Genomic DNA, 27258 nt, shown 5'->3' with positions numbered 1-27258 from the left:
TCGAAATGGGAAAAGTGGATCCAAACCATACTAGCAAAATTTGCCTACAGCATTACAGAGCCACCAGTTTCTCCTTTAATGTGTCACCCGTCTGTAAATGGCAGATGGTATAGTCATAAGCCTGTGAGTCATAAGCCCGATGCTTCCAGTTTTGCTCTTCATAAAGCAAGAGCTCTATTTTATATTTCAGCTTCAGAGATGTTTATCAGCGCAACATGGTCTAGACATAATACATTTTATATTTCTGTTTCAAAGATGCTTATCAGCATAAATTCTATGAAACCAGACACATTTGCCTCAGTGGCCCCATTCTGACCTGGTGTGACACACAGAGAGCTACTAGATTGTTAAAATCATTCGCAGCGTAGCTAATCATCTGTAGCGCAGCAGTTAGAGCCTCAGGCTCCAGGTCTAAATCCAGGAGTGATGACAAGGAGGAACCGAGAGAGAGAGACCACAAGACACCTATTGAGATTTAGTAATGTGCATGTGTTATCCAAGGCTTACTCGCTGTGTATGTAGCACAGTACTGGAGTACAATTTTAATGCAACGTCAATACAATAGAGGGGCTGTTTCACAATCATGGTTATAATAATCCGTACCGCATCGTCCGTCGCGCAGGTAAACAAGGGACGCGTCTTTCAGTACCCAGCCGGGCTGAGGTCGAAAAGTGTGCTACCGGCTGTGACAGTTTGTCGCTGTCCTCCGCAACATCGGGTACTAGAACTCATAACCGGACTGTTAACATCTCCTTTTAGGGTGTCCATGGCCACTGTAAGCGTGCATTCGTTTCTACGTGGCTTCCAAGTGAGCTTCAAATGGCCAAGCTTGAGGCTTGCTGGGCACAATGTCTGCGTAATATGGTGAAGGGTGGGTAGCGCCGGAAGGTTTCCGATCAGAATGATGAAGTGTTTCGCCTCGTTTAATCGAATGAAGACGTTTTGAAAATAACAAAGACTGTGGCCATCAGAGATACTGTCACCATGCAGTGTCTTAAATGGACTGCTCACGTTTGTAGAGAAGAAAATGTAAAACTCACGAAAAAGGTCTTATTTGCATCAGGGCTTTGAACCAGAATTTTTTTTCCTATTGGTTCGCTCCGAACAGAAACGGAATTTTAACGTTTCCGGTTTTGGGTTCCACCATTAAATAGACGTTCCCGAAGCGGTTAGAACAAAAAAATTTCGTTCCCGGAACGGTTAATTACGTTCCCTGTCAGCCGTTTAACAAATGGCTATAAAATTATGTCTCTGTCTCATCCAGCTTAAGCCAAATGTAGGCTAATTCTATTACAACCTTCATTAAATAAGACAAGAAATAATTCAAAACAATTATTTCAAATGCTGGCGATTTGGATTCTCAGTATGTCTTCCCATCTACACAAACAGAAAAAGTGCCAAAAATGAAAGAGAATTCGTTCAGTGTGTTACCAAAGGCTAGTCAGGCCCTATGCATTGATAGGCTAACAGAGGTTAACGTCATTTAATGTTCGCGAGCCTCTCATTAACGTGGACAAATATATTGATATCGTGTTTGAAATTGACGTTTTCGAATAACGATAGACTGCAATATTTACCTCTTATTTAAGATGTGGAGACGTGATAGTAGTCCACCCTCCCGCTCTCTCCATTCAGTCAGCGAACGTCACACAGGAAGTGAACCCCAGCGGGTCATAGAAACTTGCGCAGGAGAAGAATGACTTTTTTATTTGTAGGCTACGGAAACTTTGAGGAACGAAATAAAAACCGGTATTAACCGGTTACCATTATTTTTAATAAGCGTTTCTGTTCCGGAGCATAAAAAATAATAAAGTTTCTGGTTTCGTTTCTGTTCCATGTGAAATAGAAAAAGTTCCTGGTTTTCGTTTTCGTTCCTTGAACCGGTTCAAAGCCCTGATTTGCATTGCCGACAAGAAAATTCTACAGAGACCCCTGGATAAAGATCGGCAACCTGTTGGGGATCACGACCGAACAGGCAAAGAGGGCCACACAGTCCGAACTTGAGTTTAGCGGGCTCATTAACGCATGTTTCGGCCTGCCTCCGGAGTGACTATTGTCATTTCAGGAGAACTAAACTGTATTGTACTGTTGTCCTTTTGAATAACACCAACTAACTCCTGCAGCTAGATCCAGTATATGCTGGAGTTTCTTATAGCTTATTTTACAGGGACACACCAGCCCTACCTACAGCGGTCATGTCTCTTATAAGTTCTTTTATATACACTACCGTTCAAAAGTTTGGGGTCACTTTGAAATGTCCTTATTTTTGAAAGAAAAGCACTGTTCTTTTCAATGAAGATCACTTTAAACTAATCAGAAATCCACTCTATACATTGCTAATGTGGTAAATAACTATTCTAGCTGCAAATGTCTGGTTTTTGGTGCAATATCTACATATGCCTCGGTCACAACCGGCTGTATCTGCTCCTACGGCCGGTCTACGTGCAAAAATCGCAAGAAACGCACGGAGGGCGCGCGTGTGACATGCTGATTTTCAAGCCGTAGACTGGCTGCAGAGGTTCTTTGTCATGTCAAACAAACTCTACGGGCGCTTACGTTTTTTTCAGGTTGCAAGACAAACTTACAGCCAACGTGCGTCTTTCTCCATGAACAAACAAAACCGCAGCGATTTGGGAAACACCAAAAATCGCACGGCCAAAAAATCGTACGTCCGGTTGTGACCTAGGCTATAGGTGTATAGAGGCCCATTTCCAGCAACTCTCACTCCAGTGTTCTAATGGTACAATGTGTTTGCTCATTGCCTCAGAAGGCTAATGGATGATTAGAAAACCCTTGTACAATCATGTTAGCACAGCTGAAAACAGTTGAGCTCTTTAGAGAAGCTATAAAACTGACCTTCCTGTGAGCAGATTGAGTTTCTGGAGCATCACATTTGTGGGGTCGATTAAATGCTCAAAATGGCCAGAAAAATGTCTTGACTATATTTTCTATTCATTTTACAACTTATGGTGGGAAATAAAAGTGTGACTTTTCATGGAAAACACTAAATTGTCTGGGTGACCCCAAACTTTTGAACGGTAGTGTATGTTTGTAAGAGTCAAGTGCGAGCTCAGTTTTGACCTTGTGGTCATTTCATTTAACCCCTTCAGTGCCCTTGGACGAGTCACGTACATCATGAAATCTTTTACCGCTGTACCTTATGACGTACACTACTCGTCATAAACGCCTTATGTACCTTACATGGCACGTTACTTTTACTTGGCTTAGTGGTTAGCATGCCCGCCTCTCGATCGGGAGATTGCGAGTTCTATTCATGGTCGGGTCATTCCAAAGACCATCATAAAAATGGTACCCAGTTCCTTGGAATACACGGACCCTTGGTGTACATTGTGTTTTCAAGTGCTAGTAATTCATGTTTATGGACAGGTTCTCATTGACCAGACCCGTTGTCTTGGTTTTTTTTGGATGTTTTTGAAGTTGTTTTTGATTACTAAAGTTATTTTTACTCTACAACAGCATTTTTTTGTGATTTTTCTATACAAATATTAAAAATATAAAGTTCTGAACAAGTTAGAGAAAAGGGGTGTTCACACGGCAACTTTTACTCCGGTGTAGCACCGGGGCTGCCCCGGTAGAGCGTTCACACGGTACAAAGTTATGCCGGTGTAGCCCCTGAAAGCTGCTTAAACCGGTGCAAATCTAACCCTGCTCGGGAGGTGGTTTAAGAAATGTACTCCGGAGTAAATGCTAGTTTGCGGGGCAGCACCGATATAAAATGGGAGGTCTGAACGCTACAGGGGTAGACTCGCTACGCGTGAGGAGAGTTGATTACATACGGGCATTGCATAATTTGCGTCCTGGTATTTTGCGCTTCCAAAATGGCGAATATCAACAACAACAGAACTGCGTGCCTTCCAGTGTTGCCAGATTGGGCGGTTTTAAGTGCATTTTGGCGGATTTGAACATATTTTGGTCTGGAGAACGTCAGCAGTATCTGGCAACACTGGTGTCTTCATCCATGTTGTTTTCCCGGCGCTTGGTGATGCCATGACAACCGGGAAAAGGAAGTACATTTTCACGCATGCGCGTATTTCATTTCCGCATTATTACTATCGTGTAGCACGGTCGCAAAAACTGCCGTGTGACTGCAAGTGGGGCTGCACCGGTGCTAACACGCTTCTCTCTAGTAAGCAGGTTTGTGACGTGTGAACGCTCCACAAAATTTACACCGGTGTAAGATATATCGCAACAAAATACATCGGTGCAGCATCGATGCAAATATGTGCCGTGTGAACACCCCTAAAGATTATCAAAATATCCCAATTTTGACCTATTTTTGTCCTGTACGCCCAGCACATTACAATTAATTATGGGTAGCAGCCATTCGACTTTAATCATTACACTTAGATTTTACTGGTTAAATTCAGAATTGGGGCGGCACGGTGGTGTAGCGGTTAGCGCTGTCACCTCACAGCAAGAAGGTCCAGGTTCGAGCCCCGTGGCCGGCGAGGGCCTTTCTGTGCAGAGTTTGCATGTTCTCCCCGTGTCCGCGTGGGTTTCCTCCGGGTGCTCCGGTTTCCCCCACAGTCCAAAGACATGCAGGTTAGGTTAACTGGTGACTCTAAATTGACCGTAGGTGTGAGTGTGAATGGTTGTCTGTGTCTAACACTACGTTCACACTGCAAGGCTTAATGCTCAATTCCGATTTTTTTGTGAAATCCGATTTTTTTGTGAGGTCGTTCACATTAACAAATATATGCGACTTGTATGTGATCCTCAGTATGAACGAAAAGCGACCTAAAAGTGTTCCGCATGCGCATTGCAGGATACGACGACATCACACGCAGTGAGCATGGCCAGTGTTTACGGAAGTAACCTAAAGTTTCCTGTGTATGACAGTAGCCAGCATGGAGTACCTGGCGATGATGCAGTTGTTGTTGCGACGGAGCCAGAACATGCACAATAGCCTGATGTTAAGGAGGAGGTTGAGAAGGAAGAGAGCAAGGGTTTTGGCTCAGGCGTTCTGCGGGGTAGTGACTGCAACCTCCGTTCAAAGGAACATCAAAGCCATGTTGTTGTAACTTTTTTTGAGAGACCCGCCACCTACTTCAGCGCAGAATAGTGACGTTTGTGGCTTGTTGATGACGTGTAAGTCGGATGAATGCGACCTGGCGGTTCAGACTGAAGTCGCATATGAAAAGATCGGATAGGAATCGGAATTAGGACCACATATCCAAACGGCCTGGGTCGGATTTGAAAAAATCGGATCTGTGTCGTTCATATTGTCAATAAAAGATCGTATACAGGTCACATATGGGCGAAAAGATCGGATTTGAGTCACTTCAGCCTGCAGTGTGAACGTAGTGTAAGTGTCAGCCCTGTGATGACCTGGCGACTTGTCCAGGGTGTACCCCGCCTTTCGCCCGTAGTCAGCTGGGATAGGCTCCAGCTTGCCTGCGACCCTGTAGAACAGGATAAAGCGGCTAGAGATAATGAGATGAGATGAGAATTCAGAATTGCATTTTTAGCACTAACTAGGTTCTGCTTCAGGACGTATACAGGACTTTCCTTCACAGGAGAAAGATATTTAAGCGGACGCTACATTTTTTTGTAAACTAAGCGCCTCTGACAGGATCCTTTGTCCGTCAAAAATGTCCTTTCCGGAAATCACTCACCATACGACGAGGTTGTAAATGATTTCTTAAGAACATCTTTGTCTCTTTTGAAGCACAATACTCTTGTTACACAGTAAAAAAACAGGACTTGAAAGAGATGCGAGACACTTTTGCAGCAGACCTTCACACGTGGTTGAAATGTGTGTCTGTTAAAAAAAGTGTCCTCTCGGGAAAACCACAAGGATCATCACCACTTCAGTTGTTATTACAGTTACCACCGTGTACAAACATCACTGCACAGGGCATGAAAATTTGTACTTAAAATCACATCCATTTCCACATCTTTCCACGTTGCATCCCTTAAGCCTCGGTCACAACCGGCCGTACGTGCTCCTACGGCCGGTCTACGTGCAAGAAACGCACGGAGGGCGCGCGTGTGACGTGCTGATTTTCGAGCCGTAGACTGGCCGCAGACTAGCCTGGGAAATCCCATGCTGCTTTGCACAATCGTTCCGATCTGAAAAGACAGCATGGAAACTATGGTCTAAAGGCTCGCCTGAGTTAGGGAGCCAATCAGAGAGTGGGGAGGGGTGGAAAGACGGTGACGCGTACTACTCGAAAAACGGAAGCTTGTAGTTTATTTGGGACTGTTTACGGATCACATTTAACATGGCGGCGAGCGATACGAACCAAACTTTCGATCAAGCTTTAGACACTGTTCTGAATAGTTTAGAGCGAAAGTTTGTTTTAAAAAAAGAACAGCGTTTGGCGTTTCAGTCTGTCTTCGTCTTCTTCGTCACTCTAACTACGTCACCAGGTACAACTGCCATGATTGGCCATGGGCTACGTATACGCCAAATGATAGACATTCGCAACATCCAATAAACGGCCATTGACAATCGTAAACCACACCTCCCCTACGAGAAATTCAATAGGTGGATTCCAGACCATATTTCACTTGTGATATGGTCTGGTGTTAACCAGACTAGCCGCAGACCGGCTGCAGAGGTTCTTTGTCATGTCAAACAAACTCTACAGGCGCTTACGTTTTTTTCAGGTTGCAAGACAAACTTACGGCCAACGTGCGTCTTTCTCCACGAACAAAAAAAACGCAGCGATTTGGGAAACACCAAAAATCGCACGGCCAAAAAATCGTACGTCCGGTTGTGACCTAGGCTTTACTCTTGTAGATTGTAAGAAAGCAGATCAATTTTAGAAACACACTATATGCTAGGGCTGCACGATTATGGAAAAAATGATAATCACGATTATCTTGATCAAAATTGTAATCGCGATTATTAATCACGATTATTCTTGATGTTAGGGAAATCACTTAAATTTTATTTCACTATATTCAAACAAACAATATGAACAGCTTTCAGTGCAGAATGAAATTTAAAAGAGAAATTCTGATTTCCAAATGACAAATAAATGAAATTTATCCAAGAAATTACCAAAGGATGAAGGAACTGAAAACTCAGTTACAACAATTACATAGCATTATACTGAGGCTTACAAGTTTTTAGCTAGAAAGACCAGCCTATCAACATGCTCTGGCTTTAAACATGAGCGAACGCAGGTCACAACATTGCCTCCAGTGCTAAATAGTCTGTTGTTCCGACATAGTTAGCTTTTCTCTCTCACCTCAATCTGTTACCTACTCTCACGCTATCATCACCCCTTGAAGATACCGCTGCACTGAAGCTCTGCGCACACTTGGCTTGCTTGCTTATTTTGGCGGAGTAATGAAACCTTACATGCGTCGGTTCGCCCCCTAATGGTTTGGCGGAGTATTGGTCAAAAAGTGCTTGATCAGATATACAGCAGAGCTCGCATTTTAAATGGAAATAAATTGCGATTTTCATTTAATTTAATCGTGGCAGCCAAAATCGCGATTTTCAATTAAATTCGATTAATTGTGCAGCCCTACTATATGCCGTCTTCTAACCACAAGTATATGACCTGTAGCTCTGAAATTCCGCAGTTAATTTCCATCTCATAAAGTACATTTTGGCAGCAGAGAAACACAAAAATCTGAGGTTTGATTTTCGGACTCTTGTGGACATGAAAAGTATACCCTGATTCTGAAACAGCCCAGAGAATGCAATAGAAACTTGCATTTTCTTAATGTAATGCTCGAATTGCCAAAAGATTGATAAATATTATACAATAGCAGCATAACTTACATAAACATCTCCATGGGTATGGATTGTCATCACTGATTTTACGTTTTCTACAGAGATAAGAACAGCTAATGATGACAGCTGTCTTTCCATCAAGTCAAAGCTTCATATTGACAAAAACCCGGTAAGAGAGATACCCCAGATATCCATTCATGAATATTTAAAAGATGGACAGATATTTAAAAGGCCGACAGATAGAATTTAGAAAGATGTAATAACTAATGACTTGCTTCTGTTTTGCAGTGCCATTACACTGTAGAAGAGGATTCAGAGGGAGATAATGACTCTGAAGAGTTCTACTATGGTGGTCAGGCAAGTGTAAATAAGTGTTTATTATCAGACTTACCAGGAAATTTATCAGGGTTTGTCATGTTTATCATGTATAGTACATGAAAAAACCTAAATTCTACACTCACCAGCCACTTTAATAGGAACTCGTTCTTGATTCTAAGATTCCTGTTCTTGGCTGCCGGATTGGAACCCTGCTCTTGCATGCTGAGATGCTTTTCTGCTCACCATGGTTGTAAAGAGTGATTATACGAGTTCCTGGCAGCTCTAACCAATCTGGCTACTTTCCTCTGACCTCTTTTATCAACAAGTCGCTTGTTTCCACCCACAGAACTGTCGCCCACTCGCTCGATAATGTTTTTTGTACCATTCTGTGTAAACACTAGAGACCATTGTGTGTGAAAACCCCAGGAGACCAGGAGATTGTCTCATCTCTAGCTGCTTTATACTGTTCTACAGGGTCGCAGGCAAGCTGGAGCCTATCCCAGCTGACTACGGGCGAAAGGCGGGGTACACCCTGGACAAGTCGCCAGGCCATCACAGGGCTGACACATAGACACAGACAACCATTCACACTCACATTCACACCTACGGTCAATTTAAAGTCACCAGTTAACCTAACCTGCATGTCTTTGGACTGTGGGGGAAACCGGAGCACCTGGAGGAAACCCACGCGGACACGGGGAGAACATGCAAACTCCGCACAGAAAGGCCCTCGCCGGCCACGGGGCTCGAACCCGGACCTTCTTGCTGTGAGGCGACAGCGCTAACCACTACACCACCGTGCCACCAGTAGATTGTGAAATACTCAAACCAGTCCATCTGGCTCAAACCAGCACCCGTGCCGCAGTGAAAGAAAGTCACACTTTGAGATCACAATTTTTTCCCATTCTGATGTTTGAACATGGTGAACATTAACTGAAGCTCTTGATTTGTATCTGCATCCGTTTCTGCACTGTGCTGCTGATTTGTTGATTAGATAACGGCATGGGACTCTAAATTGACCGTAGGTGTGAATGTGAGTGTGAATGGTTGTCTGTGTCTATGTGTCAGCCCTGTGATGACCTGGCGACTTGTCCAGGGTGTACCCCGCCTTTCGCCCGTAGTCAGCTGGGATAGGCTCCAGCTTGCCTGCGACCCTGTAGGACAGGATAAGCGGCTACAGATGATGGATGGATGGATGTATGGATGGAGACGACGGTTTTCCGTGATCGTGGTAAACGGATGGAAAACACGGAATCCAGTATTTGAAATGGAATGTCCAAAAAGTTTATTTGCACAAATTAAAACTAAATATTTTGTATCAAATAAGCCATTACAGTGTCAGACTTCACCTTTAACGTCGTTGGGGCATTATAACTTTTAAGCATAAATGGCATTATTCATGAAATTTCGAAGTACACCAAAACCTTTTTTTAACATTACTCAGAACTCTTGATCACAAAATTAGCTTTAAAATGAGAGCTCAGATAGATGACATTCCTAGCTGGATATGAGTAATGTGTAACGACCAAAAGTGGGTCTTAAAGCTCGCTGTAGTAGTCGTACCATTACATTTGCATATTAGCACAATGATATAAAGGCTGGGGCGGCACGGTGGTGTAGTGGTTAGCGCTGTCGCCTCACAGCAAGAAGGTCCGGGTTCGAGCCCCGTGGCCGGCGAGGGCCTTTCTGTGTGGAATTTGCATGTTCTCCCCGTGTCCGCGTGGGTTTCCTCCGGGTGCTCCGGTTTCCCCCACAGTCCAAAGACATGCAGGTTAGGTTAACTGGTGACTCTAAATTGACCGTAGGTGTGAATGTGAGTGTGAATGGTTGTCTGTGTCTATGTGTCAGCCCTGTGATGACCTGGCGACTTGTCCAGGGTGTACCCCGCCTTTCGCCCGTAGTCAGCTGGGATAGGCTCCAGCTTGCCTGCGACCCTGTAGGACAGGATAAAACGGCTACAGATGATGAGATGAGATGAGATAACGGCATGGTGGATGGGTGTTCCTAATAAAATGGCCAGTGAGTGTACATTCTTTAGCTAGCACACTGGGCAAATAAAAGCACAAATATAATCTTCAGTCCTATGTTTTCATCACCCGGAAACCTAACTGACTCGGTTAAAAATGCATTAATGCAGATTAATAAAAAAACAGTCAGTATATGATCGTGTAGCACTTCACGTTTGTGCCCTCGACAAAACGTCAGCAAGTCATTAGCCAACGTTTCGGCTGTGAGATTTGGTGACCGTAGGTTTTGTCAACGTTTCAACGTACCTGCGGGATCTTTATTCTGAAATGATTGTTTGCTATCCGTGCACACTAATTAATCTGTTGAATAAAAAAACATTCTACCAACCACTTCTGCTGGGATTTGGAAACACACACTGTGGTTACAGCACCGAGGTTTAAACATACAGTAGCTACATATCAAATTAAAACTTTTGCTTTGCATTTAGTTTTTTTTTTCTGGTTGTTAACTTGTCCACTGTGCAACTACAGCTAAAACTAACGGGTGGAACACAAAATCTGCTCGTCCCGTGCATATGAATCTGACACATCTGCAGAATTTTTATCATTTGTGGTGTTGTGAACTTGAACTACCGTCCTTGCTTATCGGCTTATTTATTAATAATGCGAAGGTAAGACAATGAAAGGAATTTCGTAACCAATCAAAGCCAGAAACCCTTCGGATTTCTTTGCTCTATAAAGCTATTAGTACATTCATCAAAGGAGGTAAGAGAAGGTTTCCATCATACAGATATGAACGTCCGCACCAGCGAGTCCTTAAATGACTCATATACCGGCTCACTGGAGAAAATCCATTATAGTAAAGCCGGGGCATGTGAACTCGATTTACCCTCCATGAACCAGACTCACTGCAGACTTTCGTGACTGATTAGCGAGCTGTCGTTTAAATGAATATGAATCCTCTAATACCCTCGGTGGCTGTGAATGCACACTGGCACTCGCTCACGGTAATGTGGCCCCATTACGGCTCTGACATCCATTGTGGTTCTGGAAGCGTTCAGTCACTGCAGGCTACATCATCATCATCATCACTTCAGATCCTCTGGGGAAAAGTTATATTTCAGCACTGAGGTGATCGGGTGATGGTGCTTAAGGAGCTCAGCATGTTCGTTCGGTCATGATAGGAAACAAAGTACTCATGCCTGTTTATTTCACCAAATGCATTCCAAGTCACGTCAATTTATTTGTATCGCGCTTTTAACAGTAGACATTGTCACAAAGTAGCTTTACAGAAAAATAAAGATTTTAAACATATGATCTAATAAATTGATCCGTAATGAATTCATTTGTCCCTAATGAACAATGCTGAGGCGACAGTGGCGAAGAAAAAACCCCTGAGACGACATGAGGAAGAAACCTTGAGACGATGCAGACTCAAAAGGGAACCCATCCTCATCTGGGTGATAACGGATAGTCAAAAAAAAAAAAGTCAAAGCCCTTCGCATGCCAGGACCTGGTCTGCTCAGGCAATCTCCCTTCCCAGTGCTAACCAGGCCCTTAAGGTGCGTTGGGCAGCGCCGATCTCCGTTTCTATAGACCTCGGCCTCTTGCCTATAGATAGTTTTCACTGACGTCACGGCATTCCGGGGAACGCCCTCCAGCCGCCATCTTGCGGGGCTAACAAAACGGACCATCGCTATTACCGGCTACGTTATCTCGGACAAATTTATAAAGTTATATAGTCAGTTTTCTAAAATAAAGATCAATGTCGGCAAAATCAAGCGAACGGAAGTATATAGATACATTGGACGACATCTCACGACAATGGTATGCAGCCAAACTGGCCTTGATTGGGGGAATTGACCCCTACGAAGTGGACAAAGATGCATTTTCAAGTGACTATGCAGGGCTGCCATCCATATCGTACCCTGATATTGTGAACTATTTCATGAATAGTAAAAGTGCCTACACACTTGACGACCTCAAAGCATACAAGTCGCTGGAGTCATACAATTATTTTGTCTGTGGCTGGGTCCGTGAAGTCCACCATATAAAAACAAGTGACAGTCGTGTCCTAATTACAGCCAAGGTATGTAAACATTGGAATTTTAGAGCTCTCAACACTGCATATAAATATATGTGTGTATATAATATCGAGTTGATTTAAGACAAATTTTACATCCATTAGTGGTATTACAGTACCATGTCAGTTCCAGTTAGGCATCCTCCAGAGATTGTTTACACGATGTTTTGGTTTCCAAAAACAAACTTAAGCACAATTGATTGTTTATTTAAACAACTTGCCACTTATAAAATGATCGGAGCAGACTTTGCTGTGTTTGGAAGGCTGATAATCCTTGCGGTTGATTCTTGCAAGCCATAGATTTCTCCTTTGTATGCTGAGTTTCTTTGTTTGCTCGCCTTCGTGCTCCCGTACAGTGGGAATTCCATAAAAGCTCCGCTTGACGTCATCATCTGACCTATTACGACAGCCATGAATACAACAGGTGTGCACCATTGCTAGCTTTAAATAGCCTGCTTGGGTTCTTTTGAAGACTTTGTACTCGCGCGTTATAATGTGTGCTCAGTGACCCGTACGGTAAGCTTGACCCACAAGATGGCCGCCACTAGGGAATCCCCGAGTCTGTGACGTCATGTGAAAACTATCTATACAGCTGGTATTACAGTGGGGGCTGGTCCTCTGGTAACTGCGAGAGTTTGACTCCCTACTCACATCATGCTTTGCTAGATGGCAGTAGGTACTATTTTTATGGTGGGCTTTGGTATGATCCGACCGCAAGTAGAACACTTGCTCTCCCAATCGAGAGGCGGACACACTACCCACTAGGCCAGTTCATGGTTAATAACAGATAGCGCGATTATAAATAACTCGCTTCTATATCGCATCCAATATGGTCAAAAAGTGTAATTATGTAACCGGGAAATTCATTATAGTTTTAACATGCGGTCTGTTTTTTGTTGAACTTATCATCTATATCATTATTGATGTTCATTACAGTATGCTGCCTGTAGAAAACCTCACGCTACAATAGCTACTGCTGCTTAGTTTGATTTAGTTTAGATGTTTCTAGATTTGCTTCTCTGATGCATTGAATGAATTATAATGTACTTATTTTGACAAGTCGGGCGGCACGGTGGTGTAGTGGTTAGCGCTGTCGCCTTACAGCAAGAAGGTCCGGGTTCGAGCCCCGTGGCCGGCGAGGGCCTTTCTGTGCGGAGTTTGCATGTTCTCCCCGTGTCCGCGTGGGTTTCCTCCGGGTGCTCCGGTTTCCCCCACAGTCCAAAGACATGCAGGTTAGGTTAACTGGTGACTCTAAATTGACCGTAGGTGTGAATGTGAGTGTGAATGGTTGTCTGTGTCTATGTGTCAGCCCTGCGATGACCTGGCGACTTGTCCAGGGTGTACCCCGCCTTTCGCCCGTAGTCAGCTGGGATAGGCTCCAGCTTGCCTGCGACCCTGTAGAACAGGATAAAGCGGCTACAGATAATGAGATGAGATGAGATTTTGACAAGTCAAGTGGAGCGCAAGCAAACAGATAAACGTTGTTGATTAGAATTGATTTTTAGAGCCTGACAGGAAAATGTGTCAAACAGTTGTTGTTTTTTTTAAGTTATCTGGACCATTCAGACAGTTGACTTCACATAGATTAAATTAAAACAGTTCTACAAACAGATTTGCTAAATAAAGGACGATTTATGAACGCCACTCCGATGTATGCACTCTGACTATCTGTGAACTTGCCTTGTTATGAATATAAGAAGTTGGAATTAAGTAGCAGTCTGGTGATGTCATGTTAGAGCAAATAAAAAGTTGCTTAAATCATCGTGTGATTTTAGGTGACCTGGATGGGCATTCTGTATTATTAGCTGATCCACCTGACATGCCGTCATGTGTTGTCCATCGTCCGTCCGGCGTCCATCCGGCGGCGTCCACATTGCATGAAAATCGCTTCTTCTCTCTCAATTCTTCACCAATTTTTATTCTTTTTGGCAGGAAGGTAGGTCCGCCTGGGGTGCATATAGCCTCTATCCAAATTTGCATAATTGCAATTAATAATGAAGATACGGAGGAATTAAATCCTAACGAGCAGTTTCCACACAAATCGCTTCTTCTCCCTCAATTTTTCACAGATTTTTTTTTTTTCTGGCATGTAGGTAGGGGTACCTAGGGTGCATATAACTTCTACCCAGATTTGCTTAATTACAATTATTAATGAAGTTATGGATTAATTAAAGGGCATATTCTGGACCAATTTTGTTTTTTTTTTATATGAAAGTATGTCCCTTTACACGCTCATCCAGAAGGGTAATTTTGCACAAGGCCATCTGTCTACAGCAGAAAAAAATAAAATAACAAAACGCGTCTGAAAAAATCCCAAGGGAGTCTGGAGCCAGATTCGTGACGTTATCTGCGGAAGCGCCAGCAGGCTGCGCGAGCTTTGCACGGTTTCAGTGCACAGCCTGTGTAGACCAAGCGCTCCCATTTCTCTCTCATTGTCCGGTCTTTTGGGAAACGATGAGTACTAATCCCATCAAGATTGGTGTTGCTACAGCCTCCTACGATACATCTGTTAACCATTTTAATAATTACGTGATAACGTTGAAGAAATTTGCAGAAAACCACCAGGTCGTTTTCTCATAAACAAACCAGCGCTGACGTAGGATTCAGAAGGAGGCGTCCCGCACGCGACGTCACGAAAATCAATGTTTGCCGGGAAATCCAAATGGCAAGTTTTTTCAGAGGCGGACCAATTCGCCTCAAATGGCTTGATTTCAACTGAATTTTTCTGGTATTGCACAAGGTAAAAAAAAATAGCAGATAATGCAGAATGTTACAGATATTTGACCCAAGTTTAATATAAAATAGGAGAATTGCATTGATCTTGCTCCTGAATTTACCCGTGATATGCACTTTAAGCCTTAATGAACAGTTCAACAAAAAAATCGCTTCTTCTCAGTCAATTCCTCGCCGTTTTGGATTCTTTCTGGCAAATAGGTCGGTATTCCTAGGGTGTATATAAATTCTATTATATAGCTTGTATGTAGTGTATATAGCTTGCAACATTTATTGCACTAGGTGGCCCACTTTAGATCGTTCCTTCTGGACTAGACTGAGCTGGAGTGAGCTTTGACATTGATGGTCTCGTTACCTATAATACTGTGCACCTGAAAACGATCTATATAGCACCATACTGAAATTGATCAGTCTCTTTGCTATAATTGCTAAATCTGAAGCTTTTCAAAAAAGCATGAAGAATGACAATGGAAGTGATTATCGGAATGAATCATTATTATTGCTAAAGGAAAACTAAACCCTGAAACTAATTGAATATGTTTATATTTAATTATTTGTGACATGTGTCACAGTTCTGATCCTGTGTCACTGGTTAGTGCTGTAGTTTTGTTATTTCTGTTAGAAGACCCTGCTAGCACAGTTAGAATAATGTTTAAAAGGAGAAAATTTTTAAACAAGCTTAAACAAGCTTAAACAAGTGGCCAGGCTTTGTTGCTTGCTCCAGAAATGTAAAATTATGGGCGGCACGGTGGTGTAAGTGGTTAGCACTTGTCGCCTCACAGCAAGAAGGTTCTGGGTTTGAGCCCAGCGGCTGGTGAGGGCCTTTCTGTGTGGAGTTTGCATGTTCTCCCCGTGTCTGCGTGGGTTTCCTCTGGGTGCTCTGGTTTCCCCTACAGTCCAAAGACATGCAGTTAGGTTAATATGGGACGGCCTTGGGCTGAGGTGCCCTTGAGTGAGGCATGTAACTCCCGGCTGCTCCCTGGGCGCTGTTAGCATGGCTGCCCACCGCTCTGGGTATGTGTGTGTGTGTGCTCATTGCTCATGTGTGTGTTCACTGCTTCAGATGGGTTAAATGCAGAGAGGAATTTCACAAGTGTGTGATGAATAAAGTTCTTCTTCTAAATGAGCAAGAGCTTCTTTTATCACTCACCATTTTCCATAATGCTTAATGTTACGTAGATGAGAAATCCAACGTTTAAGTAGTGTAGGCTGTGAAATTTGGATTCCAGAATGCAATGCAGCTATATGACACACATGCACTGAAAAACGACAGAGAATCAGCTCGATTAGTTAGCAGTCCAGATGATGACAAGAACAATGGTGTTCATGTGGTTATTAGCATGAAAGTTGAAGTTTAGGATGCCGATGTGTTTGAACAGAGTTAACAGATGAGCTGTGAGAGCTGGACAGACTATACTGTTAGAAATAGGGGTACAGTAGGAGTCCATTTCTGTCCCCCAAGGTACAATCTACACTGAAGTACCCCCTACGGCTCATTATTAGACCTCAATTGCCCCTTTTCCACCAAAGCAGTTCCAGGGCTGGTTTGGGGCCAGTGCTTAGATTGGAACCGGGTTTTCTGTTCCCACTGACAAAGAACTGGCTCTGGGGCCAGAAAAAACGGTTCCAGGCTAGCACCAACTCTCTGCTGGGCCAGAGGAAAGAACCGCTTACGTCAGCGGGGGGGCGGAGTTGTTAAGACTAACAACAATAACAACAAGACCGCGAAAGATCGCCATTTTTAAGCGACAAGAAGCCGCAGCTGTACAAACGCGAAGTCATCCATTATTATTATTGTTGTTGCTGCTGTTGCTGCTGCTTCTTCTGTGTTGTTTTTGCTTCGATATTCGCGCCAAGGTTTATGCAAACGTAGCGATGTAACTGACGTATACGGCGACGTAATGACGTATACAACGACGTAACTGACGTATACAGCAACGTAATGACGTGTCTTCTCTTAGCACCGCGAGCAATGGAAAAGCAAACTGGTTCTCAGCTGGCTCGCAAGTTGAACGAGTTGTGAACCAGCACCAGCACTGGCCCCGAACCAGCCCTGGAACTGATTTGGTGGAAAAGAGGCAAATGTGTACATTTTTAGGGCTACGTACATATATGGTCCCAAGCAGTATCTAAAGGGTACCTTAGAGGGTACTGCCCCAGTGACAAGCCGTTGTACCCCTAAAGGTACAATAATATACGTTATTTTCTGAGAGTATACAGGACTAAAGTGCCCCTGCATCACTTTAGCGAGGGCTAATTCACACTGGCCCCATGATCAGAGGGTAGGCAAATGGCATTGTGGGTACTGTAGAAAACCATGAACCAAAGTCAAACCACAACAACATATTGATTAAGTTATTTGACAATCACCTCAGATTATCTTCATTACAAAATAAATCTTGGATACCAAAGATCACACATCAGTTATAAAAATGAATATGGTCATTCCAGGTTGATATTTCCTTGAAGTATTTTAAATTGAAAACAATGTTCAACATTATTGCTAGAATTGCATATTTAGAGAGTTTCAGGAAGAAATATAGTACGCATTCGTAATAAAACTACCTGCTCTGCTGTTGAATTTGGGTAGTTGGACTATTTGATAAGTGGCATCTATGAGCTGAAATGCATTTTACTGTTCTACGCTTCCACTAACAGTGTTTGAGCAAACATAAAGATTATTCATGCATCTCATGGGGGATTTCGAGCGCCTTCTTTATTCCTGAAGTTCTGCTTCCTTCATCGTCACAGTGCCGAGTTGAATAAAAACATCCTCGAGACAGCATATAAATTGGATTATCTTTGGTGTTATCTTAGGGCAATATTTAACTTCGTGTCTCAAAGTAGAAAAAAAAGTTGTGACTTGAGTCTCCCAGAGTTTCTTGTTTAAAGTTCTCTAAAGTTTAAAAAAAACTTCACCACTGCTTTTATTGCGTATGTCTCAGCGTTAGCCTCTGATGTGTGTGTGTGTGTGTGTGTGTGTGTGTGTGTGTGTGTGTGTGTGTGTGTGTGTGTGGTTTGCCCCTGGCAGGTGAATTATGATGGGGAGCTTCACAAACACCCACAGCTGGAGGCTGACCTGGTAGCCGTGAGGGAGTTATATGGCCATCATGCAGTATCTCTCAGGTACCTGCTTGTTCTTTTGCTTCTTCTGGTTCCTTAGTCAGCAAATCAGATTCTCCCTGGCTGAGGAATTTTCCTTCTGTAGTGTTTGTCCTTCAAAACTTAAGAACACGGTCTGCCAGTGGGTTTGTATATTCAAGAGGAAAGCACCAAAACATTTTCAATTCATTACAGAACATAAATGAAAACTACTGGCATTGTGCGATCAAAGAATTAATGTGAACAGATTTAAAGAAATGTTATAAATGATATAGTAGAGGGCATGGGTTTTTTTTGTTTTTGTGTTTTTTTTGTTTTTTTTTTTTCCCCTAGAAGAATAACTGCTAGTCAGTACTATTAATCTTAATATATTTTGGTGAATAAATTTTGCAAGCTTTCTCATGGCTATACTCTTACTTGGCATTTTTTCTCAAGTGCCAGCACGTTTTGTGTGTGATTGTGTAATGGGAAGTGGACACAAGGTGGGCAGGCCTTTTTAAAAGCTCTGCAGCTGGTTTATATATATATATATATATATATATATATATATATATATATATATATATATATGTATATATATGTATATATATATATATTAGTGCTGTCAAAAATGTCGCGTTATTATCGCGTTAACTTGACTCAATTTTAACGGCGATAATTTTTTTATTGCGAGATTAACGCTCTGTGACATGATGTAGGTTTTTCATAAGCTTTTGAAACTGCCAGGAACTTGAAACAGAGACTTTGCTTAGAAAAACGATAGCAGCTAGACTGTAATGCCACGCCCTGCACAGCCAGAGTCTTCTGCCCTCCCCCCAAAGAACCAGCGCGGGCAGGGCGCGCTAGCCCCGCGCCTCGGGACGAAGAGCCACGGTGCTCGGCTTAGGTTTCGTTTTCCCATCAGCGGCTCCAGCCCGACTTTGCAGTGGCTGTGACAAGACGTGTTATGCTCTGCAATAAAAAAAAAAACATTGGTACAAAGCAAGCCCATTCACTTTTTTATGCTGATAAGAGAATTACAATGGTTTTTCATGTGACAAAAATGTGCGATTAAATTGCGATTAATCGCGAGTTAACTATAACAGTCGCGACATTAATCGCGATTAAATATTTTAATCGCTTGACAGCACTAATATATATATATATATATATATATATATATATTTTTTTTTTTAAATTCCAAAGCTGAAAAAAATGTCAGCTTGTAAGAAACATAGGGAGTGACTTGAAGTACATAATTTGGGAAACAAGCAAGAAAAACATGGAGGACAAATATATATATGTTATTTACCAGCTGGGAGGTCCGTATGGTGAAATACCGTGACCGAGGTCTTGAAAGTACTGAGCGAGGCCCTCTGGGCCGAGGTCAGTATTCAAGGCCGAGGTCACGGTATTTCACCATACGGACCGACCTTAAGCTGGTAAATAATATATTTAATTTTTTCTTTACCAAATTCTAACAGAAAACGAGAGTGGCCGAAAGGGAAAACCGAGCCGAGCCGCCATTTTGAATCCTCATTCACGGCTATAATGCAAATGGCTTCCTCCTTGGTATACAAGTGCACTTCCATGGCAGGAAAAAAACTACATTTTGCTGCCTATGTAGTCCCCTATTTATACAAAATTGAGTCATTCAGGATTCAGCCATGTTTTTGCTTGGTGTTAGCAGCAGTTAGAGGTTTTTAGCTTTCTCCTGAAATGTTTTCTTTTATTTCTTCTTCCTCAGGGTAGTAAAACTCGCTTTCGCTGTGAACACTGTCGTTATCGCTATCCATGCTGTAAAATTAATGCTATTCTCCTGAGAAATGCGAAAATAAATGTTGACAAAAATTGCTACGATGTTTGTTGTTGTTGTGAACGAGCGAGTCGCCAGAGGTCTGTAACCGGGGTCCTGCTCGCCAGCCAATCAGAGCGCAGGATTTGATGGAAACTGGACCGCGAAAAAAATAAGTAACTGTTATTCCACGAAATCAAGTCATACATGAGCTGACGCGTCTCATCGGCTATAAGCCGTGTATGACGAGATTGAGTGGAATAACTGTTTTATTCTATCCACATTCACTGGATTTTGAGAAGCAGAGCATGTTTATTTTTATTTTTTGCAAATTCGATAAATAAAAACTTTATACAAAACGTCCGACAAAATCATTTCCGCTTAGAATGTAAACAAACCGGCAAAATGACAGCACAGATACATTCTTCCCATCAAATACCTTTATTCCATATTTTACTGCTTTTATGTATTTTTTGGGGGAGTTTGTTTTCGAGTAGAATTTTTTATTTCGTGCTCGGTTGGTTCAACAACACGCCGCCATTTTGTTTTTCTCTACTCATGGTATATAAGTCAAGTTTATTTATCTGTATAGCGCTTTTAACAATAAACATTGTCGCAAAGCAGCTTTACAGAATTTGAACGACTTAAAACATGAGCTAATTTTATCCCTAACCCTAATAAATACCCTCACTATTATTATTATTATTATTATTATTATTATTATTAATTTATTTATTTTTTATTTTGTGATAACATTTACTCGTTTTATTATTTTTTAATTGCTCTTGGTTTGAAATCACTGTGAGAACCATAAGATATTTTGGTACTTTGAAGGAAAGGGAATGAAGGAAAAATGAACAGATTGAACAAAAGTTTAACGTACACGGATGCTAATTTTTTTTTTTAATAAGGTGATCGCCTAGTAGTAGAGCAGCCAATCAGAGCGCGCGATCGCTCATATCCAGTGAATGTGGGTAGAATAAAAGGATATTTACATGTTGAATATTTAATTGACAAAATTCCCACAATGTAATGGAGTGAAACTGAATATCACAACTTGGCTATTCTTGGGACATTCACAGATACACAACGTGATATCGCAATTTAAAGATGTCCTGCACATGTAATTGTGTTTTTTAAGCTGTAAGCTATGACATGGCTGGACTGTGATGAAATACATCAGTGCTGGTGTTCATATGGACAAAATGACAATTTTTATAAAAATAGGCATTTTATGGGTTGAAAATGGTTCAAAACGCCATCTACTGGTTAAAATCATCCTGAACCTTGCAAGGCTGATGCTGGTACAGGGTTAACCATTTGCTACTTCTCTACTCATGAAATTTATTTATTAAAAAAAAAAAAGTTAACGCCCTCTAATTCGAGGTAGGTGGCCCACCTCCCGCAGGCCCCGCCCTTGAACGAGAGTCTGTGAAACCTCAAATCTATGCCGATCGAGACTCATCATTCCGAGGAGTTTATGTCCCACCACCACCACCCCCCCCCCCCCCCCCCCCCCCCCAGCCCCATGCCCACTTTTTAGCATTTCTCGGAATTATGCAGTGGGTGGAGTTAGGCTCGGAGCTGGGGATGAAATGACATTTTTTGGCTGCATACAGTCAAGCCAGACAAGCAGCTCTTGAGGATCTTTCTGCCTCAAAAGTCACAGCAAAGGCGAACCACCTCCAAATTGCTTGAGTTAAACTAATTTTTGTTCCAGTCTTTATCCCAGTCCTTTATTGCTTATTATTGATAAATATAATATATTGATAATTATCCGAACATTATTATGTTATTGCCTTGTGGCTACGTTATTCTGTTTGTTTATGAAGATGTTTTGATGATTGCATTTTTTATTTTTATTTTTTATTTTTTTTTTTTTGTTTGTTTTTATATCTTCTTTACTGTTCGGAATAAATCAATCAATCAATCAATCAATCAATCAATCAATCAATCAATCAATCAATCAATAATACATAGGGCCAAATTACTCAATTCTGATTGGTCAATCAGGGAGGGCTTTTTTTCTTAACACGGGGCCGTATTTCTGAAATGCTATTGGCTAGTTCGTTGCTTGGTTACGGTTACAAAAATTAGCAAATTTTGTCAACAAAATGGCCGACTCTGCTGACTCAGCAATGCCGCGTTTCGCTATATTTGACGAAGAAATGATAAACCAATTGAAAGCTGCAAGCGAAAATGAAAATACCAAAAAAAGTACGAATTTTTGGCTTTCCGTGTTTAAGAAACGGGCCGCGGAAAGACAAATAAACGACTCTCTAGTGGCATATGAATGCTGTGAGTTAGACAAGGTGCTATCGCAGTTTTATGCAGAAGTGAGGAAAGAAAATGGGAAAAACTACGAACCAGACTCTCTCAAAGTAATGCAGGCAGCATTGGATCGGCATCTGAGACAAGAGAAATATCCGGGATCAATCCTGAAAGATGTTCCTTTTCAAGAATCACGAAAAGTCCTCGAGGGCGAAAACAAGGAATGCTTTAGAAACTGATTCAAACATGCAAGATAGTCTTGATTGGTTCAGAAAACATGAATGACAAATATTGTGAACTTGAATGGCTTCCGAAGTATGAATTTGGCCCTATATATTATAAACAAGTAATCGTATGGTTCCTCGTAAAATTAAGGATCAATTTCACTCGTGATTTCAAAGTTTTGAAATTCAAAACTTCGAAATCACTCGTGAAATTAATCCTTAATTTTACTCGGCCCCATACGATTACCTATACTAATACGTCTCGGCACGAGTGTGAAAGCAGCCTAAAGTAATAATGCAATTTGGTTCTTATTAAGAGTAATAAATCTGTGTGAATATACAAGAAACAAAAATGTAAAATGGGAGAAGGGGAAAAAGGGAAGTAATAATGAAAAAGCCGCTGGGAGGTTATTACTTTACATACCAAAATTACACATTTTGTTTGGGTTTGTTAAGAGGAAGAAATCTAAGCTGTATATTTCTTCCAAGAGAAACCACAAGTGAACACCTCTGTTTTGTTTTGATCTGCTTTCATTTGTGAGCAATTCCCAGGTAATCATTGATACAAAGCACAACATGTTTTTTTTTTCATTTTTTTTTCTCTCAGCATGACGACAAAACAACGGCATTTTATAGTCAGATCTGAAGCTACTTCTTTTGCCAAGTTGAGTGCAGGTCTGAAGAAGCAGCGCACACCAAGTGAAAGCCCTAAAATGTTCTGCTTACCCCTAGAACCCTGCTCACTCAGAAGACCATGTGTTTATATACTTGTTTTCACCCATCCAGCATTTCATCACGGTCATGGTGATGCATGTGTGAAAAGGGAGAAATGGGAAAACCGTAACGTGCTTTACGCATCATTGTCTCACCCAGGGACTGTATGCAGTGGATTGATGTAGCGTGTGATTTATTGTTACACCAGTCTTCTCACAGGTTTGGCCTGCTTAAAATCATGACATGATCAACTTCCACAATCCACTCTAATCACAAGTCTTTCCAGACAGTTTAAGACTGCAGGACTGCTGCTTGACTATGGGTCTGATGATTTGCATATTGGCTGATTTGCTGCTTATGCCAGAATAGATTCATAGTGAACTGCTTACTTGCAGTGCCTTCCAGAATTATTGTCAGCTTTATAAACATGAGCAAAAATTACTGTATAAAATAAACGTTATACACGATCATTCAGATTTAAAGGACAAACAACAACAATGAGATAGACACTGTGACTGAAGTTACAGTAATTTGCGCTAGCTGTTACAAACCAGGACGTCTGGTCACCGTACCCTATAGATCCGGAATGGTAAAAGATAGGGAATGACGCTTAGTGAGGAAAAGTTGCGATGTGCCGCCGTGAACAAAATGAAACTGATTGAAAGAAATCATGAAAATTGACAGAGTTATAAATGATTGAAAAAAATCCCATTTTTCATGGATCATTCCGGATCAGTGATCCAGATCAGCACCAAAAGTCATAGCAACATAACTCAGCCCAGAGGTATTCTTCATGTGAAATTTGGTGATGATTGATTGAAAACTGAGGGAGAAATAGTGTCCTAAAAACGTTAGGAGAATAATAATAACAACAAGTGTTGCCTCGCCCGGTAGCACTTATGACGAATATGAAGGAAGATATCGCGAAAAAACGATTTTGACCTTGTGTGTGAACATACTTGGCTGATAAACATGGTTCTGATTCTGATTCTCTGCTGCTCTGAGCCAATCAGAACACACTGTACTGCTCTCACACCGTACTGTGCGATTGTTACACTTACATTCTTACAGCACGATGACATAGTGGCTACCACCGGCGGTAGCCACAAAAACCTTGACCTTGACTAGATGACTTCCAAAACTTTGGAGGTTCTATTTGAGACGAATTCCCATCTATCCTGAAAATTTCATGAAGATTGGTCCAGCCGTTTTCCCCTAACATCATTAACAAGAAAGAAAGAAAGAAAGAAAGAAAGAAACCCAACCGAAAACAATACCTCGCCCCCTGGTGGACTTCGTCCTGGGCGAGGTAATAAGAATAATAAAGTACAAAGATCCTGAGTGAGAATAACAATTTGCACCAGCACTGCTAGTGCAAATTAAAAAGAAAATTCTAATGAGAACCATATTTAAAAAAATATATATATATTTTCTCTTAATAATATACAGTGGTGCTTGAAAGTCTGTAAACCCTTGAGAATTTTCTATATTTCTGCGTAAATATGACCTAAAACATCATCAGATTTTCGCACAAGTCCTTAAAGTAGATAAAGAGAACCCAGTGAAACAAATGAGACAAAAATATTATACTTGGTCATTTATTTTTTGAGGAAAATTATCCAGTATTACATATCTCATTCTCATCTCATTATCTCTCGCCGCTTTATCCTGTTCTACAGGGTCGCAGGCAAGCTGGAGCCTATCCCAGCTGACTACGGGCGAAAGGCGGGGTACACCCTGGACAAGTCGCCAGGTCATCACAGGGCTGACACATAGACACAGACAACCATTCACACTCACATTCACACCTACGGTCAATTTAGAGTCACCAGTTAACCTAACCTGCATGTCTTTGGACTGTGGGGGAAACCGGAGCACCCGGAGGAAACCCACGCGGACACGGGGAGAACATGCAAACTCCGCACAGAAAGGCCCTCGCCGGCCATGGGGCTCGAACCCAGGACCTTCTTGCTGTGAGGCGACAACGCTAACCACTACACCACCGTGCCACCCTTATTACATATCTGTGAGTGGCAAAAGTATGTGAACCTCTAGGATTAGCAATTTTGCATGTTCTCCCCGTGTCAGCGTGGGTTTCCTCCGGGTGCTCCGGTTTCCCCCACAATCCAAAGACGTAGTTAGGTTGACGTGGGGTGGCCTTGGGCTGAGGTGCCCTTGAGCAAGGTACCTGACCCCTGACTGCTCCCCGGGTGCTCTGGTGTGGCTGCCCACTGCTCTGAGTGTGTGCGTGTGTTCACTGCTTCAGATGGGTTAAATGCAGAGGATGAATTTCACTGTGCTTGAAGTGTGCATGTCATGAATAAAGGTTTCTTAAAAAAAAAACATTTTAATAGTCATGCAAACTATCATCATGTTTCTCAGTATGTCATTTTAATGGTCAGGGTGATCATGAAAAATGCACTGCTTAAAAAACTTTGTTTAAAAAAAACACAACAACAAAAACAAATTGCTCATTTTCATGAAAGGTGCCATTAATTATGGAAAGCATTGTACACATTGCTGACATGTTCATAAGCGGTGTCATAAATATTTCATTTCAAGGCCTTATTCTAACTGACGAGCATGATACAGGGTTTGATTACAAGCCTTTTTACTCTCATTATTACCACAGCGTATCGTGACAGCATGTGTGTTCTTAACATCCTGAGAAAATGTACACATATGACACATAGAGGAGGCGGGAATCATTACAAACACTGCCAGGCGGAGATGAAGAATGATTCATCTCTAAAATCTGGTACTTTGGGCTAAAGCAGCTATTGAAAGCATATTTTTGAATTCAAGGCTGTGTTTGTGTGATTTGAAGAAAGAGGACCGTTTGAAACAAACACAGAGCTGATCCTTTGTAGTGGCAGACATCTGTTTTGTCTGGTTTTGTTGTTTTGTCTGTTTTGACAAGTATGGAGTCACAGGAGTGCCATAATTAGAATAAATCTGCAAAGTAGTAAGAAAATAAATGTTGAAAAAGAGTAAGAAAATGAATAAAAATAAAATAATAGTGGAAAAAAAAATATATATATATAAAGGAATTGGGAATAGCAAAAGTAATGAAGAAAATAATGTATTTTCTTTATCTTTTATTTTTATGGTCTTATCCTTTTTATATTTATTTCTGCATTTTTTTCTTTTTTATTCATTTTTTAATTTTTTAATTTTCTTATTCTTTTATTTTTATCTCTGTTTCTGCATGTATCTTCTTTTATTTTTGTTTTTATTTATTTTCTGATTCTTTTATTTTTATTTCTGCGTTTCATTTTCATATTCTTTTATTTTTATTTATTTTCTTATTCTTTTGCAGATTTATTCTTTTTTTTATTATCATTATTATTATTATTATTATTTTTAATGGCACTCCTGGGACTCCGTAGACAAGCCTGTCTGGTTTTATGGCTAACTTCAGAGCAGCGATGTAACCGGACCATTGTGTCTACAGTTAAGATGCAGCAATGTGCATGTGTAAAGTGTAAAAATGACGCACTGGATGCAGCACTGTGGAACTTTTGGAGAGTTAGGAAAGAAAATAAGCAGTGTGAGAAAACTATCTTGCTATCAATATTCATGGTATACAACCCCGATTCCAAAAACGTTGGGACAAAGTACAAATTGTAAATAAAAACGGAATGCAATGATGTGGAAGTTTCAAAATTCCATATTTTATTCAGAATAGAACATAGATGACATATCAAATGTTTAAACTGAGAAAATGTATCATTTAAAGAGAAAAATTAGGTGATTTTAAATTTCATGACAACACCACATCTCAAAAAAGTTGGGACAAGGCCATGTTTACCACTGTGAGACATCCCCTTTTCTCTTTACAACAGTCTGTAAACGTCTGGGGACTGAGGAGACAAGTTGCTCAAGTTTAGGGATAGGAATGTTAACCCATTCTTGTCTAATGTAGGATTCTAGTTGCTCAACTGTCTTAGGTCTTTTTTGCCGTATCTTCCGTTTTATGATGCGCCAAATGTTTTCTATGGGTGAAAGATCTGGACTGCAGGCTGGCCAGTTCAGTACCCGGACCCTTCTTCTACGCAGCCATGATGCTATAATTGATGCAGTATGTGGTTTGGCATTGTCATGTTGGAAAATGCAAGGTCTTCCCTGAAAGAGACGTCGTCTGGATGGGAGCATATGTTGCTCTAGAACCTGGATATACCTTTCAGCATTGACGGTGTCTTTCCAGATGTGTAAGCTGCCCATGCCACACGCACTAATGCAACCCCATACCATCAGAGATGCAGGCTTCTGAACTGAGCGCTGATAACAACTTGGGTCGTCCTTCTCCTCTTTAGTCCGAATGACACGGCGTCCCTGATTTCCATAAAGAACTTCAA

At 41.5% G+C, this 27258-nt stretch overlaps 1 protein-coding gene across 1 annotated transcript in view; it reads left to right on the top strand.

Moving 5' to 3' along the window:
- Nucleotides 1-27258, top strand: part of parp8 (poly (ADP-ribose) polymerase family, member 8) — a 141116-nt gene that overhangs the window by 76403 nt on the left and 37455 nt on the right. The window contains exons 5-7 of the mRNA XM_060907274.1: nucleotides 7816-7883; nucleotides 8003-8071; nucleotides 17847-17941. Of these exons, the coding sequence (XP_060763257.1) occupies nucleotides 7816-7883; nucleotides 8003-8071; nucleotides 17847-17941 (232 nt within the window). The remainder of the gene's footprint in view (nucleotides 1-7815; nucleotides 7884-8002; nucleotides 8072-17846; nucleotides 17942-27258) is intronic.

Source organism: Neoarius graeffei, chromosome 24 (genome assembly GCF_027579695.1).
Source record: "Neoarius graeffei isolate fNeoGra1 chromosome 24, fNeoGra1.pri, whole genome shotgun sequence".
Taxonomy (NCBI): Eukaryota; Metazoa; Chordata; class Actinopteri; order Siluriformes; family Ariidae; genus Neoarius; species Neoarius graeffei.
The sequence above is the reverse complement of the archived record's forward strand: the minus strand, read 5'-3'. Positions and strand labels throughout refer to the sequence as shown.